The 19,225-nt window shown below is 40.5% G+C and overlaps 1 gene segment (V, D, J or C); it reads right to left on the bottom strand.

Moving 5' to 3' along the window:
* Window positions 1–7,926: 7,926 nt before the first annotated feature.
* On the bottom strand, window positions 7,927–15,054 carry LOC132022324 (immunoglobulin kappa variable 2-29-like). The segment is given in 3 exon segments: window positions 7,927–8,040; window positions 14,307–14,602; window positions 15,006–15,054. Coding segments are annotated over 3 exon segments (459 nt in total).
* Between the last annotated feature and the right edge of the window lie 4,171 nt (window positions 15,055–19,225).

Below are 19,225 nucleotides of genomic sequence, written 5' to 3'. Positions count from 1 at the left end.
CTAATAGAAGCATGCATTTGAGATGGAGAGGAGAAGTGAATTGGGGGAAATTGGAGGGGGAGAGAAACCATGAGAGACTGTGGACTCTGAGAAACAAACTGATAGTTTTGAAGGGGAAGGGGGTGGGGGGTTGGGTGAGCATGGTGTTGGGTATTAAGGAGGGCATGTATTGCATGCAGCACTGGGTATGGTGCATAAACAATGAATCTTGGAACACTGGGGAAAAAAAATAAAAGAAAAGATGCATGTAAATTTGACTCTAAAGAAAGAAAAGAAAAGAAAAGAAAAGAAAAAAGAAAAGAAAAGAAACACATATTTGTATAGATGTCATCAGAAGCTAGAAGGGAGACCTAGAGCCACTCTCCTTATAATGATAAGAAATGATTAGGGCGAGGTGCCTGGGTGGCTCAGTGGGTTAAGGGCTATGCCTTTGGCTCAGATCATGATCCCAGGGTCTTGGGATCAAGCTCCACATCAGGGTCTCTGCTCAGTGGAGAGGCTGCCCTCCAAAACCTCTCTGCCTACTTGTGATCTCTGTCTGTCCAATAGATAAATAAACTCTTAAAAAAAAAAAAAAGAAAAAAAGAAATGATGAAGGCAAGGAAACCAAAAACCTAAACTACTGTAGCAGAATGAAGGGGTAAGGCATACTGTCACTAGTGAAATGTAGGACCATCCACCCCACACCACAGCTTCTCCCATTGACCAGGATTCTTGCCCCAGAGTTCAGAGTCAAAAACTCAACAAAATTCTTGCTCAAATAAGTTCTCAACATCGTTTTATCCTTAAGGACTTCCCAGGAGACATTCAATCAAAACAGTCCTGAAGAATCTTACGTATTCCTGTAATTGTTCATAACTGGAACTTTATATCCATTGCTTTGAAAAAGTTTTGTTCATACTGGGTGTTATACATATAAGGTATAGCATCATCACGATAAACCCATGGATCCTAGGATAAGGAGAGAGAAGTACAAAGTTCAAACATTCTGAGCCATTTTCATTATGCCCTTCTGTCATTTATTTGATGTGAGATCATTGTGTATGTGTGTGTGTGTGTGTGTGTGTGTGTGTGTGTATTTGAGAATATCCCCACAACTATTCAATTTTATGAAGGAACAGATTTTGTAAGGTGCAAAAGGGCCTCTGGGAATCGCCTAGACCATCCTCTCATTTCTTCACTGTGGTGGTCACCAGAGCAAGATTCTTGCTCCTTTCAGATTCTTTCTTATGTTGACACATCTCAATACTATATGCCCCATCCTTGAGGGAAAGACATCATATCTAACAAGCAGTACTTTCCATCTAAACATGGAAAACAATGGAGCTCCCAGAGCTCATCCTTCCCACCCCATTCTCCTTTCTCATCTCTCTTCTGCTCTGACCTGGGACCCAGAGCATGTGCAGTCCCAGGAGCTGAGCAGGAAACCTCATTCTGAGCAGTTGAACAGATGAGGCTTGGTAAGTCCAAGCAATATTTGAGCTGACTTTTTAACTCAGACCTGCAATGACGGATCCTCTGTAAGGGACAATATGCAAATTCCCAGGTGGGTGGAGCCATGTGGACAGAGCCATGAGAAAGACAAGACTCTCCTGTGAGCATTGTGAAATAAAATATCTTCTTTTGGTAGTATGTTGAGAGGACAAGATGGCGGGGAAGTAGGAGGAGGCACCGTTTCAACCTGTACCCTAAAGTCAGCTGATTACCTACCAAAGAACTCAGATCACCCATGAAATCAGCCTGAGATCAGAATTATACACGTCTGGATCTCTACAGGTGCAGAAGATGCCAGTGAGCAGGTAAAGTGGAGTGGGAACATCGGACTAATATTGAAAGATAAACAAAAGGGGGACGGAGCCACCAGAGGCCACTGATTGGAAAGTAATATCCCTAATACAAGAGTGCCCTGCATCTGGGGACCAGCATTAGCCTGGAGACTGGTTGAAAGCACTCAGAATGAGCAAAGGATCATGGTGGTGGTGGGGAATTGTGGGAATCGGGGTGGTTAGGGACAGGGGTTTAAGTCCCCGGACCTAGGACAGCCTCCCCTGGCACTGAGCCAGAGAGTGCAGCGGAGAAACCAGGTCTTGGTCCCTGAGCTGCCAGCATGCCAGAGAATATGTGGGGTCTGGCTCCTTTGGGGGGCTGGGAGCCTCACCAGACGGCAGAATGCCCAGCTGTGGTAACAGAGCCTGAGACGCGCATGCCTCTCACCCTCCCCTGAGAGAGGTGTGTGCAAGCCCGGCGCTCTTAGACCCAGAAAGACCAGGCACCCCGAGCCCGGGCCAGCAGGAAAATCTCAGTGTGCAATCACTGCTTGGAACCTCTCTGGCGGTCTGGAGCTGCCCAGACAGCCGCTGCTGCCATGGTTTTGGGTACAAGCAGAAGATCCTGTGTCCCCAGGGACCACGACTTGGAACCTGCTCTGCCAGTGGCCAAGGGGGAATTTATATGGGCTCTACAGCACCCACAGGAGACCAGACTGAGGCTTCTCTCTGAGAGGGAGGTCAGAGTGCAGTTTGCTTTCCTTTAAACCTACAAAAACGATCAAAAGCCGTCAAGGCGAGAGAAAAAAAAAAGTGAACAAAGATAAAAACTTCCAGAAAACAAAAGCCTGAAAAAAAACAGTTTCCTCAGAGCCCACCCCCTTGAGGGGGGGCGGGAGGACTTAACTCAGGGAACATCATTGACTGAAAACCCTCATGGCAGAACCATCCCCCAGAAAACCAACCAGGAAAGAAAAAAAAAAAAAAAAGACTACAAGAGAACAACCACCACTACATCATAGGACAACTTTTATTTTTAACTCGTTCCCACTATTCTGGTTCATTTTTTTATATAGATAATTTTTAACCTATTTACCATCCCAGTGAGATGTCCAGTACATCAAATTCCATAATAACCTTTTAACCTGAACTTTTTGATACATACACCTGTGTTTTGCTTTTGCATTTCTATTTTTTTTTAATTTTTTTTTTTACTTTTAGTTTAGTTTAGTCTAGTTTATTCCTTTTTAATTTTTACTTTCTAATATTCATATAGAGTTAAACTTCAAGGTAATCCCCTTTCCCCAATCAATGCTACCCCTATAGGTAAACCAATTTGTAATCCCCCTTTATCTTAGGAAAGTTGAGTCCTTTAACAAAGATATCAAGATACATCCAAGAAGAATCAAAACAACCTTCCTCGCCCACACTGAGAATTTATAACCACACTCTCATCTTTTTCTTCCACCAGTGTTTCTGTGTTTCTGTGTTTTTCTGATAGTATATAAATCTTACCCTTGGGGTTCTTTTTGACGAAGTTCTTACTTTATTTGCATATATATTTTTTTTCTCTCTTGTCATATACTTTTATCAGTCTTTTTGTTTGTCTGTTTTTGTTTGTATACTTTATAAATCTTACCTTGGGGCCTGTTTGGGCTGAACCTTCTCTTTTATCTTCCCTTTCTTTCCTGTCTCTCTCTCTCTCTCTTTTATTTTCTTTTTCTTTTTTTTCTCTTATTTGGGTGGGGAATCCTGATTGCTCAGAAGTGTTCCAGGGTGCACCTTGACTGCACCATGGTCAATACATCCAGCTACATCCATTCAGTGATCTCTCACCAAAATGACTAGGAGAAGGAATGCCCAACAGAAGAAAAATACAGAGGATGGACCTTCTGTAACAGAGCTAATGGCTATCAACATAGACAATATGTTGGAAAGAGAATTCAGGCTAACAATTATCCAGGCAATAGCTACGTTGGAGAAAGCCATGGATGACCAAACAGAATTGATTAGGGCTGAACTGAAAGAGACCAGGGATGATGTTCACAATGTTAGGGCAGAACTGAAAGCTACCAGGGATGAGGTTCACAATGCTTTCAATGAGTTCCAATCTAATCTAAATTCTCTCAAAGCTAGGGTACCTGAGACAGAAGGTAGAATTAGTGATCTGGAGGACAAACAGAGAGAAAAGATCAGGAGGAAGCCTGGAACAAACAGCTTAGAAGCCACAAAAACAGAATCAGGGAAATAAATGATGCCATGAAATGTCCCAACATCAGAATTATTGGAATCCCTGAAGGGGAGGAGAAAGAAAGAAGTCTAGAAGATATAGTGGAACAAGTTCTTCATGAAAATTTTCCCAATCTCACGAATGGAACCAGCGTTCATGTACTAGAGGCCGAATGGTCTCCACCCAAGATTATGGATTCCAAAAAAACAGCAAGGCACCTGATATTCAAATTGAGAAATCATAATTGTAGATACAATCTCTTGAAAGCTGCTAGGACAAAGAGGCATCTTACTTACAGAAGAAAGCCCATCAGAATAACGTCAGACCTGTCCAGAGACCTGGCAAGCCAGAAAGGGCTGGCAAGATATCTTCAGGGCACTAAATGAGAAGAACATGCAGCCAACAATACTTTATCCAGCAAGACTGACATTCAAAATGGATGGAGAGATAAAGAGTTTTCAAGACTGGCAAGGCTTAAAAAGACTATGTAACCACCAAGCTGACACTGCAGGAAATATTAAGGGGGGTTCTATAAAAGAGGAAAAATCCTAAGAATAGCATTGAACAGAAATATAGAGGCAATCGAAAGAAAGAAAGACTTCAAAGGTAACACGATGTCAATAAAAACGTATCTATCAATAATCACTCTCAATGTGAATGGCCTAAATGCACCCATAAAATGACATAGGGTTGCAGACTGGATAAAATGACAGGACCCAACCATATGTTGTCTACAAAGAGACCCATTTTGAACCTAAAGATACACCCAGACTGAAAAAGAAGGGACGGAGAAGCATCTTTCATGCTGATGGGCCTCAAAAGAAGGCTGGGGTAGTGATTCTCATATCAGACAAATTAGATTTTAAACTAAAGACTGTAGTCAGATATATAGAAGACACTACATAATTCTTAAAGGGACTATTTACCAAGATGATCTAACAATTGTAAATATCTATGCCCCCAATATGGGAGCAGCCAATTACATAAGAAAGCTGTTAATCAAGATAAAGAGCCATATATACACAATGGAATACTATGCAGCCATCAAAAGAAATGAAATCCTGCCATTTGCAACAACGTGGATGGAACTAGAGCGTATCATGCTTAGCGAAATAAGTCAAGCAGAGAAAGACAACTATCATATGATCTCCCTGATATGAGGAAGTGGTGATACAACATGGAGGCTTAAGTGGGTAGAAGAAGAATAAATGAAACAAGATGGGATTGGGAGGGAGACAAACCATAAGTGACTCTTAATCTCACAAAACAAACTGAGGGTTGCCGGGGGCAGGGGGTTTGGGAGAAGGGGGTGGGATTATGGACATTGGGGAGGGTATGTGATTTGGTGAGTGCTGTGAAGTGTGTAAACCTGGTGATTCACAGACCTGTACCCCTGGGGATAAAAATATATGTTTATCAAAAATAAAAAATTAAAAAAAAAAAAAGATAAAGAGCCATATTGATATGAATAGATTAATAGTAGGAGATCTTAACACACCTCTCTCAGAAATAGATCATCAAAGCAGAAAACAAGAGCATTGAATAACACATTGGACCAGATGGACCTCATAGATATATACAGAACATTCCACCCTAAAACAACAGAATACTCATTCTTCTCAAGTGCACAGGGAACCTACTCAAGAATAGACCACATACTGGGTCACAAATCAGGACTCAATCAATACCAAAAGACTGAGATTATTCTCTGCATATTCTCAGACCACAATGCTTTGAAACTGGAGCTCAATCACAAAGAAAAGTTCAGAAGGAACTCAAACACCTGGAGGCTAAAGACCACCTTGCTTAAGAATGCTTGGATCAACCAGGAGATCAAAGAACTGAAACAATTCATTGAAACCAGTGAGAATGAAGACACTTCAGTCCAAAACCAATGGGATACAGCAAAGGCGGTCCTATGGGAGAAATACATAGCCATCCAAGCCTCCCTCAAAAAAATTGAAAAATCCAGAACACACCAGCTGTCTCTACACCTTAAAGAACTGGAGAATCAACAACAAATCAAACCAACTCCACACATAAGAAGGGAAATAAGCAAGATTAGAGCAGAGATCAATGAGACATTAACCAGAGATACAGTAGAACATATCAATGAAACTAGAAGCTGGTTTTTTGAAAGAATCAATAAGATCGATAAACCATTGGCCACACTAATCCAAAAGAAAAGACAGAAACCCCAAATTAATAATATTATGAATGGAAAGGGAGAGATCACAACAAACACCAAGGAAGTAGAAACAATCATCAGAAGTTATTATCAACAGTTATATGCCAATAAGCTAAGCAACCTAGATGGAATGGATGCACTCCTGGAAAACTATAAACTCCCAAAATTGAACCAGGAAGAAGTTGACAACTTGAATAGACCAATATCTAGTAACTAGATAGAAGCAGTGATCAAAAACCTCCCAAAAAACAAGAGCCCAGGACCTGATGGATTCCCTTGGGGAATTCTACCAAACTTTCAAAGAAGAAATAACACCTATTCTGAAGCTGTTTCAAAAAATTGAAGTAGAAGGAAAACTTCCAGACTCTGTCTATGAAGTCAGCATTACCCTGATCCCCAAACCAGGCAAAGACCTACCAAAAAGGAGAATTTCAGACCAATATCACTGATGGATATGTATGCTAAGATTCTCAACAAGATCCTAGCAAACAGGATCCAACAGCACATTAAGAAGATTATCCACCATGACCAGGTGGGATTCATCCCTGGGATGCAAGCATGGTTCAACATTCACAAATTGATCAATGTGATAGAACAAATTAATAAGAGAAAAGAGAAGAACCACATGGTCCTCTCAATCGATGCAGAAAAAGCATTTGACAAAATACAGCATCCATTCCTGATTAAAATGCTTCAAAGTATAGGGATAAAGGGAACATTCCTGAACTTCATCAAATCTATCTATGAAAGACCCACAGAAAATATCATCCTCAATGGGAAAAAGCTTGCAGCCTTCCCATTTAGAATATCTCTTCTTGGGGCACCTGGGTGGCTCAGTGGGTTAAGCCGCTGCCTTCGGCTCAGGTCATGATCTCAGGGTCCTGGGATCGAGACCCGCATCGGGCTCTCTGCTCATCAGGGAGCCTGCTTCCTCCTCTCTCTCTGCCTGCCTCTCTGCCTACTTGTGATCTCTGTCTGTCAAATAAATAAATTAATCTTAAAAAAAAAAAGAATATCTCTTCTTTTACAGAATCATTTTGGACATGTATAATGGGGTCTTGTATTACTTTTTCCTGTGAAACACATTAGAACTTCAGAAGTCTCCATTGTGCTTAGCTGTGTATCTCATCATCTCTTGCCCTGAAATGTCCAGGAAATGAAAAGTCTCACAGAAATTATTTTATGGTCAGAGAAGGACTTTGAAATTTTCCTATACCAACTGTACACTGAAGGCTTCCAAATGCTTTGTTGGAATCCCTGTCTCCCTCATGTCTCCAAAGCACACTGCATCCTGGACAACAAAACTGACCCCATCAAAGCTGGTCACTGCACACAACACAAATAAGTAACAAGCGTTTATCACGGGGGTAGAGAAACACCTACCCTGAGGTCCAGGAGGGGAGCAGACTTAGGGAAAGCCTGCATCGCACGTAGCCATTCTACTTTTCCTATCAGGAACAAAATGCTTCTGCATTACTACTGTGACTCTGCAAACATCAAGCTGCTTGAGTGAAGTCAGAGAACGGATACTGAGGTGTGCATATTGGAAGCAGTGGAGGCCCGTCCTATAGTGGCAATGTGAGGGAGTTCAAGTGCAAGGCAAGAAAGCAGCTGGAGGATTGCAGGTCATGTCAGAATACTCACAGCTCACTCGTGGGATGAACAGATGATGGTCCATGCCCTGCTGACTCCCGCAGAGAAATTGTGTTCATGCTACTCAGTATGTCTTTCATGATGAAGTGCTATTTGAGCGAGATGCTAGGTGGGAATGGGATGCAGAGGAAGGCCTGGGGCAATAGGCAGAAGCGTTCAGTCCTCAGGGAGTGGCTAAGGCTCAGGGAACTCGTGGATCCATAGATTTAGTTAGTTGTCATGTGTTTATCATGGTGAAGGCAGACACAATGTACCACACATGTTCCATGGGATCTAGTATCTGGAAGCAGGCAACCATCTCCAATGTTGTTCACTTCCTTAAGCAGAAACGGGATTGTTTTATTTTGTGAATTCAAACCTTCATTTAATTCCCCCATAACTCTATAACTAATATACCATTTAATCAAAATATTATCAGAGCACTATTGTCAATGGGGCATCTGTAAGGCATATATACCTAGGCAATGTGCCTGGAATTTGGAAATAAATTAGTCATCAATTGTCATTTTGATGATGGCAGGACCAACATTTCTTCAGGGATTTCCTTTCCCTTTCCTTAAAGCATTTGTGTGATCATGCCATGTGCATTAATGGATTAATCTAGCCTCAGTGTTTTGTAATGTACTACCAAAGTTTTACCCACATATTATACCTGAATTTGAAATAAAAGGCATTTCCAGGTTCAGGTAGGATGGAGTAGATCTTACAGGAACTACACTATCATTACAACAAATGCAGAGGAGAATAACAACAAAAAAAAGTTAAAGTCATGTTTATGATGATATCCGAGAGCCAAAGAAGAAATGAGGACCAGATGATCTACAATTCCAGAGAAAGTGTGTTGTAGGTGGTGAGATGTTCTCCTGTCATTTTATACCCTCGTGGAATTTGCAAAATCTGAAGGTGGGCATATCCTGTGGCTTGGCCCAGGCAGGGGGCTCTGCTGGGGAAGAGAACAGAGCTGAGCTTGGGCAGCTGCAGAAAGCTGCTTTAATAGATAAGCCAGGAGCTGAGACTTGACCCCCAGGGTCAATTTCTCCTGGGAATATCTGCTGGAGTCTGAGATGAGAAATGTGGCTGGGCCTCCAGGCCAGAAAGACAGAGTAAACCTTCCACAGTTCCCTACATTTTCCCCCTATAATGCTGCACTGATTGTCCCTATGTCTCAGACATGAACCTTAACCCCTACCACAGCATCCCCTGCCAACCTTCCCACCCCTTGCTCTGTCTCTGTTCACCGTCCTTTTTGTCTATATGGTTTGTCAATGATCATTTTTCTCAAATAATACCAGGTATACACTGGGGGTAGAATCAAATTTTGGAATCTCACCCATGCTCTCCTGGCTTGAATAAGAATTTATGATAAGATCTAAATTTCAAAAGACCATAAAATTCATTAAAAAACACATATGTAAAAACTCTTAACACAGTCTAGGAAATAGTTTTTTGAATATGATGCCAAAAGAATCCAATGGAAAAATCAACAGGTGGGTTCTGTTAGTCTAAAATCTTCTGCACAGCAAAAGATACACTCAACAAAATGAAAAGGCAATCCACAGAATGAGAGAAAACATTTGCAAAGCATATATTAGGTAGGATGTGAATACCCAAAATATATATAAAAATCATACAATAAATAGCAACAATAATAACAAAATTCTCAATAGCAAATACTCAAAAACAAAAAGCTCAATAGGAACAATAAAAACAAAACTATTTGATTTAAAAAATGGGCTGAGGAACTGAACAGATATTTTTCAAAAAAGAACTACAATGGTCAGCAAGTACCTGAAAAGATGATTACTAATCATCAAGAAAATATAAGTGAATAGCACAATGAAATACCACCTACCCCTGTTGGAATGGTTATCATCAAGAGACAAAAGATAACAAGTGTTGGAGAGGATGTGGAGAAAAGGGAACACTTGTACATTGTTGGTAGGAATGTACATTGGTGAAGCTACTATAGGAAAGCATATAAGGTTACTCAAGAAACTGAAAAGAGAACTACCATATGATCTAACAATTACAAGCCTGCCTGTATCTCCAAAGATAAGAAATCAGATTACCAGAGATATCTTTACTCCCATGTTTATTGCAACATTTTTCACATTACCAAAAATATGGAAATGAAACAACGTGATTGTCCCTCAGTGGATGAATGGGTCAGGAGGTTGTGGTATATGTACATAGTACTTATCAGCCATGAGAAAGAATGATGTTCTGCCATTTCAAGAAATTGGATGGACCTTGAGGTCATATGATGAGTGAGAGAAGTCAGAGAAAGACTTCAATGGTATCACCTATGTGTAGAATCTAAAGGAGCTAAACTAAAAAAAAAAAAAAAAAACTTAAAAAAAGAAGGGGGGTAAGGTGGGAAACTTGGGGAGATGTGGCTTAGGAGTATGGCAAACTTAAAAGTTGAACTGCCAATTATTTTATCAACATAATGAGATTATTCAGGAATAGGAGAGGACAAGAAATCTATGACAAATCCTAGGCAAGTGCAAATGGACAAAGAGAAGGTCACTTTAAATTATGGTTTAAGAGGATATTGAGAGGGCTATTTTGGCCAAAAGTACTATGGGGAAGAACAAGAGTCCCACTGGCAGCAAGCTGTGGTTCATGTGTTGTTGCCTGCCTGGAGAAGGAGGGATCTTTCTTCATTTTTTTTAAAAGCAGGGGATAAAATTCTTGTGTGAAAATATCCTCTCCAATTTTTTTTTTCCTTTCAGCGCTATTAGATTTTATGTTTTTTAAAAGTTTTTCTTTAAATTCCAGTTAACATACAGTGTAATATTAGTTTCAGGTGTACAATACAGTGATTTAACACATCCATACAGTAGCAGGTGCTCATCACAGCGAGTGTACTCCTTGTTCCCCATCGCTATTTCACCCATCCCTCCACCCCTCTGCCTGTTGATAACCATCATATTGTTCTTTATAATTTCAAGTCTGTTTCTTCTTTCACCTTTCTCTCTTTTTCCCCCTTTGTTCATTTGTTTTGTTTCTTCAATTCCACATATGAGTGAAATCATATGGTATTTGTCTTTCTCTAACTGACTTATTTTGCTTAGCATAATACTCTCTAGCTTCATCCCTGTTGTTGCAAATGGCACAATTTTATTTTTCTTTATAGCTGAATAATATTCCATTATATCTATATATATATATATATATATATAGATTATATATGTATATATTCCACTATATATTTATATATATATAAATATCCATTGTATATAAATATATACCACCACCACTTCTTTATCCATTCATCAGTTGATGGACACTTTGGCTATTTCCATAATTTAGCTATTGTAAATAATGCTGCTATAAAAATTGGGTTGCATGTATCCCTTTGAATTAGTATTTTTGTATTCTTTGATTAAATACCTAGTAGTACATTTGCTGGATTATATGATAGTTTGTTTTTAACTTTTGAGGAACCTCTCATTAATGCTCAATAAACAGGATGAAGGAAGACTGTCCATTGCATTCCTCTGTGTTTATAAGGTGTCTTTTTCTTGAAAGGAAGGAACACTGACAGGTTCATTCAACTTCTGGAGGCAACAGTTTCTAAGACATAGTCAAGGAATACTGATGTAGTCCTCAGGCCAGGTGACAGGCAGCTTTGAGTGGCCCAGAGAAGCCCTGGGCTGGCTCTGCAGTAGGTCAAGCATGCAGTACAAATAGCCAGGACACCTGGACCATGAGGATACAGAAGACTTGAACAACACTATCCACCATTTTCATATCTTTACCATTTAAGATAAACTCCACCAAGCAATAAGAGAATACATACTCTTTTCAAAACATTTGCTGAGATAAATCATACTTGGGGCACCAGATAACTCAATAAGCTTAAATAAATTCAAATCATACAAAGTATATTCTCTAAATCCAAGGGATTTGTACTAAAAATTAGTAATAGGAAGCTACAGAAAAATCTTCAAATACATGGAAACTAAAATAACACCCTACTAAATAAAACCTGGGTCAAAGCAGAAATGAAAATGGTAATCAGATAGTATTTTAAAATAAAGAAAGCATAGCAGATCAAAATTGGTGAGTACAAGAGCGAGAATTTGTCCTGAATTTATAATGCTATGTTATCTACAAAACTTATTTACTGTTCACCTCTGTTTCTACCTTGACACAAGTCAAAGAAGCAGAAATGAAAACAACAACAAAGAGACCTTTGCTCTAGGAAATTTACATTATAGAAATGTGGGATTTGATGTGTACATGTCTGGGTTAGCAGTAGTGAACTCCTATCAATCTGGAAGTAAAGTCATTCATTAGAGACTTCAAAAGTAAGAAGACTGAGTCAACAGGTAAACTGTAAAACTGCTCAGAGACAATTCAGTGATAGGGAAGTCATGATAGGGTTATCACAGAATATCCTTATGGCACTGTACATATGTGAGTCTCCTGTGAGCTCTGACTTGCTCAAAAGCCAAAACTGACACAGTGCAGACAGCTTTCCATTCTCTGATGATTAGTGAGGATGGTGATCATGGGACAAAGGCACTAAGCAGTGCCTCAAAATGAATAAGTGGAAGTAGGTGATGTGCAGACATACTAGGGTCTCCTCCAAGTGACATGACTGGGCTTCTGAGCAGCATAAGGTCAGAGGGAACCAGAGTGGATGCTCCAGGAAGGTCATTGTGGTCAGTACCTTCAAGGTCTTTGGAACCTAATTGCCCTCAGTGGGGAGGGAGGAAGAGGCTCTGGGAGGCTCTCCTGCCGTTGTCCTGGCCCCTGTTTACCAAAAGGAGACCCACTAGTCGTGACAGATGCCTGCATGACCACTACCTCAAAGGCTCCACAGCCATTTCCACCTGACCCTGCCTTCAGATAGATGGTCCATCAATTCTCCTGCCAACCTAAGAGGCTGAAACTCCTTGGGAGGTTTGTGTTCAAGGCTCTAACACTGCAGGGTACTTTGGTGTCTTACTCACAGAGTATGTGTGGAGTATTTCAAGCTTCCATTCCAGTGAGTATGAGGAAGAAACTGTCCCAAACCCATAATCACTAAAATGGGCTGGACCCCAAGAGTCCAGGTTGCAATTTCATGGAAGAGGAGTTGAGGAGGTTGCTCTGGTTGCTGCTGGAGTCACCTGTGGTTGTGTGTTCATTGCAGTATGGAAGGGTGTCCCTGACCTAGCACAGCATGATGACATTTTCTCTTGAAGGTGCAGAGATGAAAGCTGGGGACAGAGTTATCAGAATGTGGGCACTGGTTTCTAAATGAAGGAAGGAAGCCGAAAGGTTCACAACTGTTTTCTAACTGAAAATATCTTATGAAAACCCTAAAGGGAGTTGACTATTCTCTAGTAAATATATAATGAATATATATATGAATATATGAATATATAATGAATTCAATTTTTGAAATTTCTTTATAATATAAGATCAACCATGTAGTTGTATACTATAAGGAATTAAAGAAGAGCAAACTAAACCCAACGTTAGCAGATGGAGGAGATTACAGAAATTAGAAAATATATTAATAAAATAAAATTAGAATATTGGGAAAATATACTACAGTTTGGTTCTTTAAAAACAATAAGATGGGGGCACCTGGGTGGCTCAGTGGGTTAAGCCTCTGCCTTCAGCTTAGGTCATGGTCTCAGGGTCCTGGGATCAAGCCTCGCATCGGGCTCTCTGCTCAGGAGGGAGCCTGATTTCCCCTCTTTCTTTGCCTGCCTCTCTGCCTACTTGTGACCTCTCTCTCTGTGAAATAAATAAATAAATAAAATTTTTAAGAAACAATAAGATTGGCAAATATTTAGCTTGCTGAAGAAAAAAGAGAGAAGACTCAAATTAATGAAATCAAATTTGAAAGTGCAAACATTACTACATTTTACAGAAATAAATGGACAGTAAGGGATATTACGAACCATTGTACATCCACACATGGAATTTTCCATATGAAATGAACAAATTCCTAGAAATATACAAGCTGACAAGAACTGACAATGAAGAAATAGAAGAAAGGCAAAGACCTATAACTGGCTGGAGAATGACTCGGTAATCAAATATGAAAATTGTCAAATACCAACAGAATTCCACTTTCATTTCCAGGAATGGCCTCTCTTCTCTGGCTTTCCCGCTGAGTTTGACTTCCAGCCTTATACAAGGCAGGGAGGATCAGATGAATTTTCATTCAGCTCCTCCCTCTGTCCTGGCTGGTGGCTTAGAGCTCACCTATTCTCCCTGACAAGTATGTCATGTCAAGGTTGTTTCAGGTGACACCCATAAAGGATGGTGCTGCAGTGCAGCCTTATTCATGGTCCAGAGCCTACAACCTCAACCCAGTCCCTTGGGGTCTCCAATGTCTTCTTATACTGACTGAGAGAATCTGCTGTGCCTGCTCCACAGACAACACATGTGGGTAGCTGGGCCACAACAAGCAGGGAGTTTGTGTTTGGGGCTGAATCACTGTGGGAGGATCATGTGTACCTTGCATGCAGTAATAAACTCCCATATCGTCAGCCTCCACCCTGCTGATTCTCAGGGTGAAATCTGTCCCTGACCCACTGCCACTGAACCTGCCCGGAACCCGAAGGAAACGGTAGGAAACCCCATAGATCAGAAGCTGTGGAGACTGGCCTGGCTTTTGCAGGTACCAATACAAATAAGTGTTTCCATCACTGTGTAGTAGGCTCTGACTGGCCCTGCAGGAAATGGAGGCTGGTTCTCCGGGGGTGACGGGCAGGAAGAGTGGGGTCTGTGTCATCACAACCTCCCCACTGGACCCTAAAGTAAGAAGAGAGAAGTGCAAGGTTAAGTTCAAACATTGTGGGTAATTTCCATAATTTCCCTTTTGCTCTTTATTTCAGACTAACAGGCCTTTTAAGAGATTTTGATTCAGAACTCAAAACTTTCCAATTTCAAAAAAGAACTAGAGATTGGCAAGACATAGCAGGAGCTTAGAAGTCACCTAAGCCCTCCCCATCTTCAGTGCCATGAAATCACCAGAGTACATACAGGTCCTTTTCCCTAGGATTCTTCCTCTCCCACAGATCTAAAAGTCACAAGCCCCATCCCAGTAGGAAGATACCCATCTCACATGGAAACAGAATTAATGTGGAAAAGAGCGGTGCCCTCAGGGTTCATCCTGCCCTCCCATTTTCCTTCCTCTTTGGGCACCTGTCCTTACCTGGAAACCAGAGCATGAGGAACCCCAGGAGCTGAGCAGGGAACCTCATTTTGGCAAGTTAAAGGGATGAGTCCTGGTAGGTCAAGACAAGTTGAGAGTTGACCTTTTATCTCAGGCTGGCAAGGGAGGGTTCTCCCTAGGGGACAACATCCCCTGTGGGTGCAGCCAAATGGAAAGAGCCTCCCAGAGAAGGGTATGACCTCTCATGTGAGCAAAGTGACATAAAAGATTGTCTTTGCTTGGAACAAAACTAATAGAGATGTAATCTATGCTACCTAAGCAGTAGGAGGGATATATTTAAATGTTTCTTTCTGTTTCCCTGTTACATTTCTAGTTCTTCAGCTTTTTCCAGGCCCATTTTACATTTTCATTTTAAAAGGCCAACCCTGAGTAGCCACAGCAATCTTGAGAAAGAAGAACAAAGCTGGAGATATCACAATCTTAGCCTGCAAACAATACTACAAAGCTATAGTAAACAAATCAGTATAGTATTGGCATTAAAATAGTAATAAAGGTCAATATAACAGAATAGAGAGCCCATAAATAAACCTGTGCTTATATAGTGACTTAATTTATGACAATGGAGGCAAGAGTACACAATGGGGACATCTGTTCAATAAATGGTGTTGGGAAAACATGACAGCTACATGCGAAGGAATGAAATTGGATCACTTTCTTACGTCACAGTTCAAAATAAACTTAAAATGGATTGAAGACCGAAGTGTAAAATTTGAAACCATAAAATTCCTTCAAGAAAGCATAGGCAGTAATCTCTTTACCATTAGCCTTAGTAACGTTTTTCTAAATACATATTTTTAGACAAAGAGAATAAAAGCAAAAATAAAATATTGGGACACCAAATGAAAAACTTTTGCACAGCAGAGGGAGCCATCAACAAAACAAAAAGGCAACTTACTAAATGGGAAAGGATATTTGCAAATAATACGTCCAATAAGGTACAATATCCAAAATATATAAAGTTCTTTTACTACTCACTACCAAAAATCCCCAAATAATCTGATTAAAAACCAACAAAGAATCTGAATTTACATTTTTCCAATGAAGACTGGGGTTGGCCAACAGACACATAAAAAGATCCTCAACATTACATCGGGGAAATGCAAATCAAAACCACAATGCGATATCCCCTTACACCTGTCAGAATGGCTAGTATCAAAAGGAAAAGAATTAACAAGTGTTGGTGGGGATGTGGAGAAAAAAGAACCCTGTGCAATGCTGGTGGGAATGTACATCGGTGAAGCCACTGTGGAAAACAGTATGGAGTTTAAACAGTGAAGAGTTTCCTCCAAAACCAGAAATTAAAATTCTCCGTAAGTTAAAAATAAGAATACCATACTATCCAGTAACTCCACTACTTGCTATTTATCGAGACAATGAAAACACCAGTTTGAAAAGATAATATGCAGCTATATGTTTATTGTGGTATTATTTATAATAGCTTAATATGGAGCAACATAAGTGTCCATCAATAAGTGAATGGATAAGAAGAGGTGGTATACACATACAATGAAATATTACTTAGTCATAAGGGACAAGGAAATCATGCCATCTGTGACCACATAGATGGACCTAGAGGATAGTGTGCAAAGTGAAATAAGTCAGACAGAGAAATCCAAATGCCGTATGATTTATTTGTATGTCAAATCTAGAAAGAAAATGGTAAAATAACAAAATGTAGAACCCAGACTGATAAATACAGAGAACAAACTAATGGCTGCCAGAGAGGCAGGAGGTGGGGAGACAGGAAAGATGAACAAGGGGTGAGGGAGGTACAAACTTCCAGCAATGGAAAGAATAAGTCACGGGGAAGAAAGTACAGCCCAGGCAATAGGGGCAATGGTATTAAAATAGTGTCCTCTGATGACATATGGGAACTGCACTGCGGTGATCAGAGTGTAATGTACAGGTTCTTGAATGACTGTGGTGTGCACCTGATGCTGATGTCACATTGTATGTCAACTAGACTTCAAAACATAAGTAAATAAAAGAAAATAAAGAGGAATCATAAATAAGTAAAGGAGAGAAAAGAGACTGACGCCATGGACTAGTGGAATAAGAACTAGTACTCTTATGTAAATACTTTTTATTACATATTTCCATTTATTTTGACATCATTTTACACTTAAAAGAAATTTCAAAATTATTAAGATTGCTTCCCTCCGCTCTCTCTCCAGCTTTCCCTAATGGGAACAGCTTACATAACCTTACTATAATTATCTTAGCCAGGAAATTAACACTGATACAATGCTATTGATTAACTAATTAATAATCCTTCTTTGGTTTCACTAACTTTTCCACTAAAGCCCTTTTTATGCCCTAGGATAAAATCCAAGACCCACACTGCCTGTAGTTCCATGTCTCCTTACTTTCCTCCAATCTGTGATGATTATCTCCTTTTTGTGTATTCATGACCTTGAAACCTTTGCAGTGTACTGGACAGTTCTTTTTGGTTTGTCCTGCTCATCGGGTTTGTGTGATGCTTTCTATTGGTTGGAATAAGATTTTCAGTTTTGCAAGAATATTGCAGAAGGAATATAGCATCAGTGCCTCATACTAGGAGTTACCTGTGCCAACATTTCTGATTACCTGGATAATAAATGAAGATGGCTATTGAAAACCTTTTTGTAAAGAAGCCCTGGACAAACACATTCAAAGGAGCTACATTAAACATTCTCCTTATTTGGTCATATGTTGAACTTATTGGGAAAAAGTGTATTTCTGTCTGAGTCTACCTGTGTTTTTGTTTTCCAGATTTAGTTATGTTTACACATGCAACCCAATCGACAATATTTAAGAAATAAATGATGTTAACTCTTAATGTCAAATGTTTCTCTGATGGTCAATGACAACTTGGATGTTAATAGCTTGGAGAAAGGAAAAGAGGAATAGGATGGATGAAAACATGGGACTTATGAAAAGGGGATTTATTAAAATACCCACCAATGCTTGACTGTTATTGTGTTGTTCATATAAGTGAAAAGAGTTTTCTACCACCTAATGTGCTGCAGAAATAAAAAATAAAAAATCTGGTTACATAATTCACTGAGCTACTCCCTACTAGGGAGATAGAGACACAAATTTCATGGTAGAATTGGTGCCCTACCAGGATTCACAGAGTTAGGACACTGTTCTGACAATCTCCCCTGAAGACTATGTAATCCTACCTCTAGCACTTTTTTCAATAAAGAGATGATCTTCCACCTGTTATTTCTGATCTGATCAGTGAGATTGTGTCTTTTGATGATTGTGCAAGGTAGAAATGAGGGGAGGGAGCAGACATTGTGTCCAGCAGGGAGGATGGCAGAGCAGGGCCGATCAGACTTACTGGATATAGTGAGTCTGACTTGGGATTTGGGGAAAAAATACTCTCCCTGGGGCCCCAGCACTGCCTATAACACAGTGAATGTGCAATGAGGCTGGGAGTTTGGCAGTTAGATCAGGGCAGAGCAGACCTGTGCTCCTGGTGTCAAGAAGAGCAGGGGTCATTCCTTCAGGGATCAGCATTGCCTGATCCAAGGAGAAGAGAGTCAGCATGGAACCATCTGTGAGCAGCCTCAGCCATACAGTCCTAAACACTGGTTGTCTAAAGAGAATGTACAGATGCCTGGGATGGTCCAACTGTGGGGTCAGTTGGCCAGACCCATTTTGGGGGTGAATAATGTGAGTATCCCTTCTCACTCTTAGGGTTCCCACATGTCATGAAGGATCAATATTAAAAGAGAAAAAGTCACAAAGTGACTTTTGATTTGGTCTTGAGAGATGTCCCTTCTGCCCAGTTTTCCATGCTGGCTGCAGCTACTGGTCTAAATCTAACCAAAGCCCCTGTTTCACCAGTCACCCTGTTGTTCACTGAGAGGCTACGTGCATAGTTGTGAAGTGTGGGGAAACCAGTCTACACCAGTTCTCTGGTGACTGCGGATACAAGCAAGTGTGAGTCTCGTCAATGGGCTCCCAAAGCCATGGTCATGGGCCTGTGAGAGCCTGCAGGCTTCCCACTTTCTCAGACCTGGGTGAGGAGCACCTTGCATGGTGTCCTGATGGCCCGTCAGGGACTACTCCACGCTCCTTTCCTTTGCCAGAGGGACCTCTCACCACAAGTCTTTCTCATGTGTGCTCTCTGGGTGGGCCATTTCCCCAGAGTTACACTCTGTCCAGGACAGTGTTTGATGGAAGAAACTTGTTTTCTGCTGAATCAAATG

Source organism: Mustela nigripes, chromosome 7 (assembly GCF_022355385.1).
Source record: "Mustela nigripes isolate SB6536 chromosome 7, MUSNIG.SB6536, whole genome shotgun sequence".
NCBI lineage: Eukaryota > Metazoa > Chordata > Mammalia > Carnivora > Mustelidae > Mustela > Mustela nigripes.
This window is presented reverse-complemented; position numbering and strand designations above follow the sequence as displayed.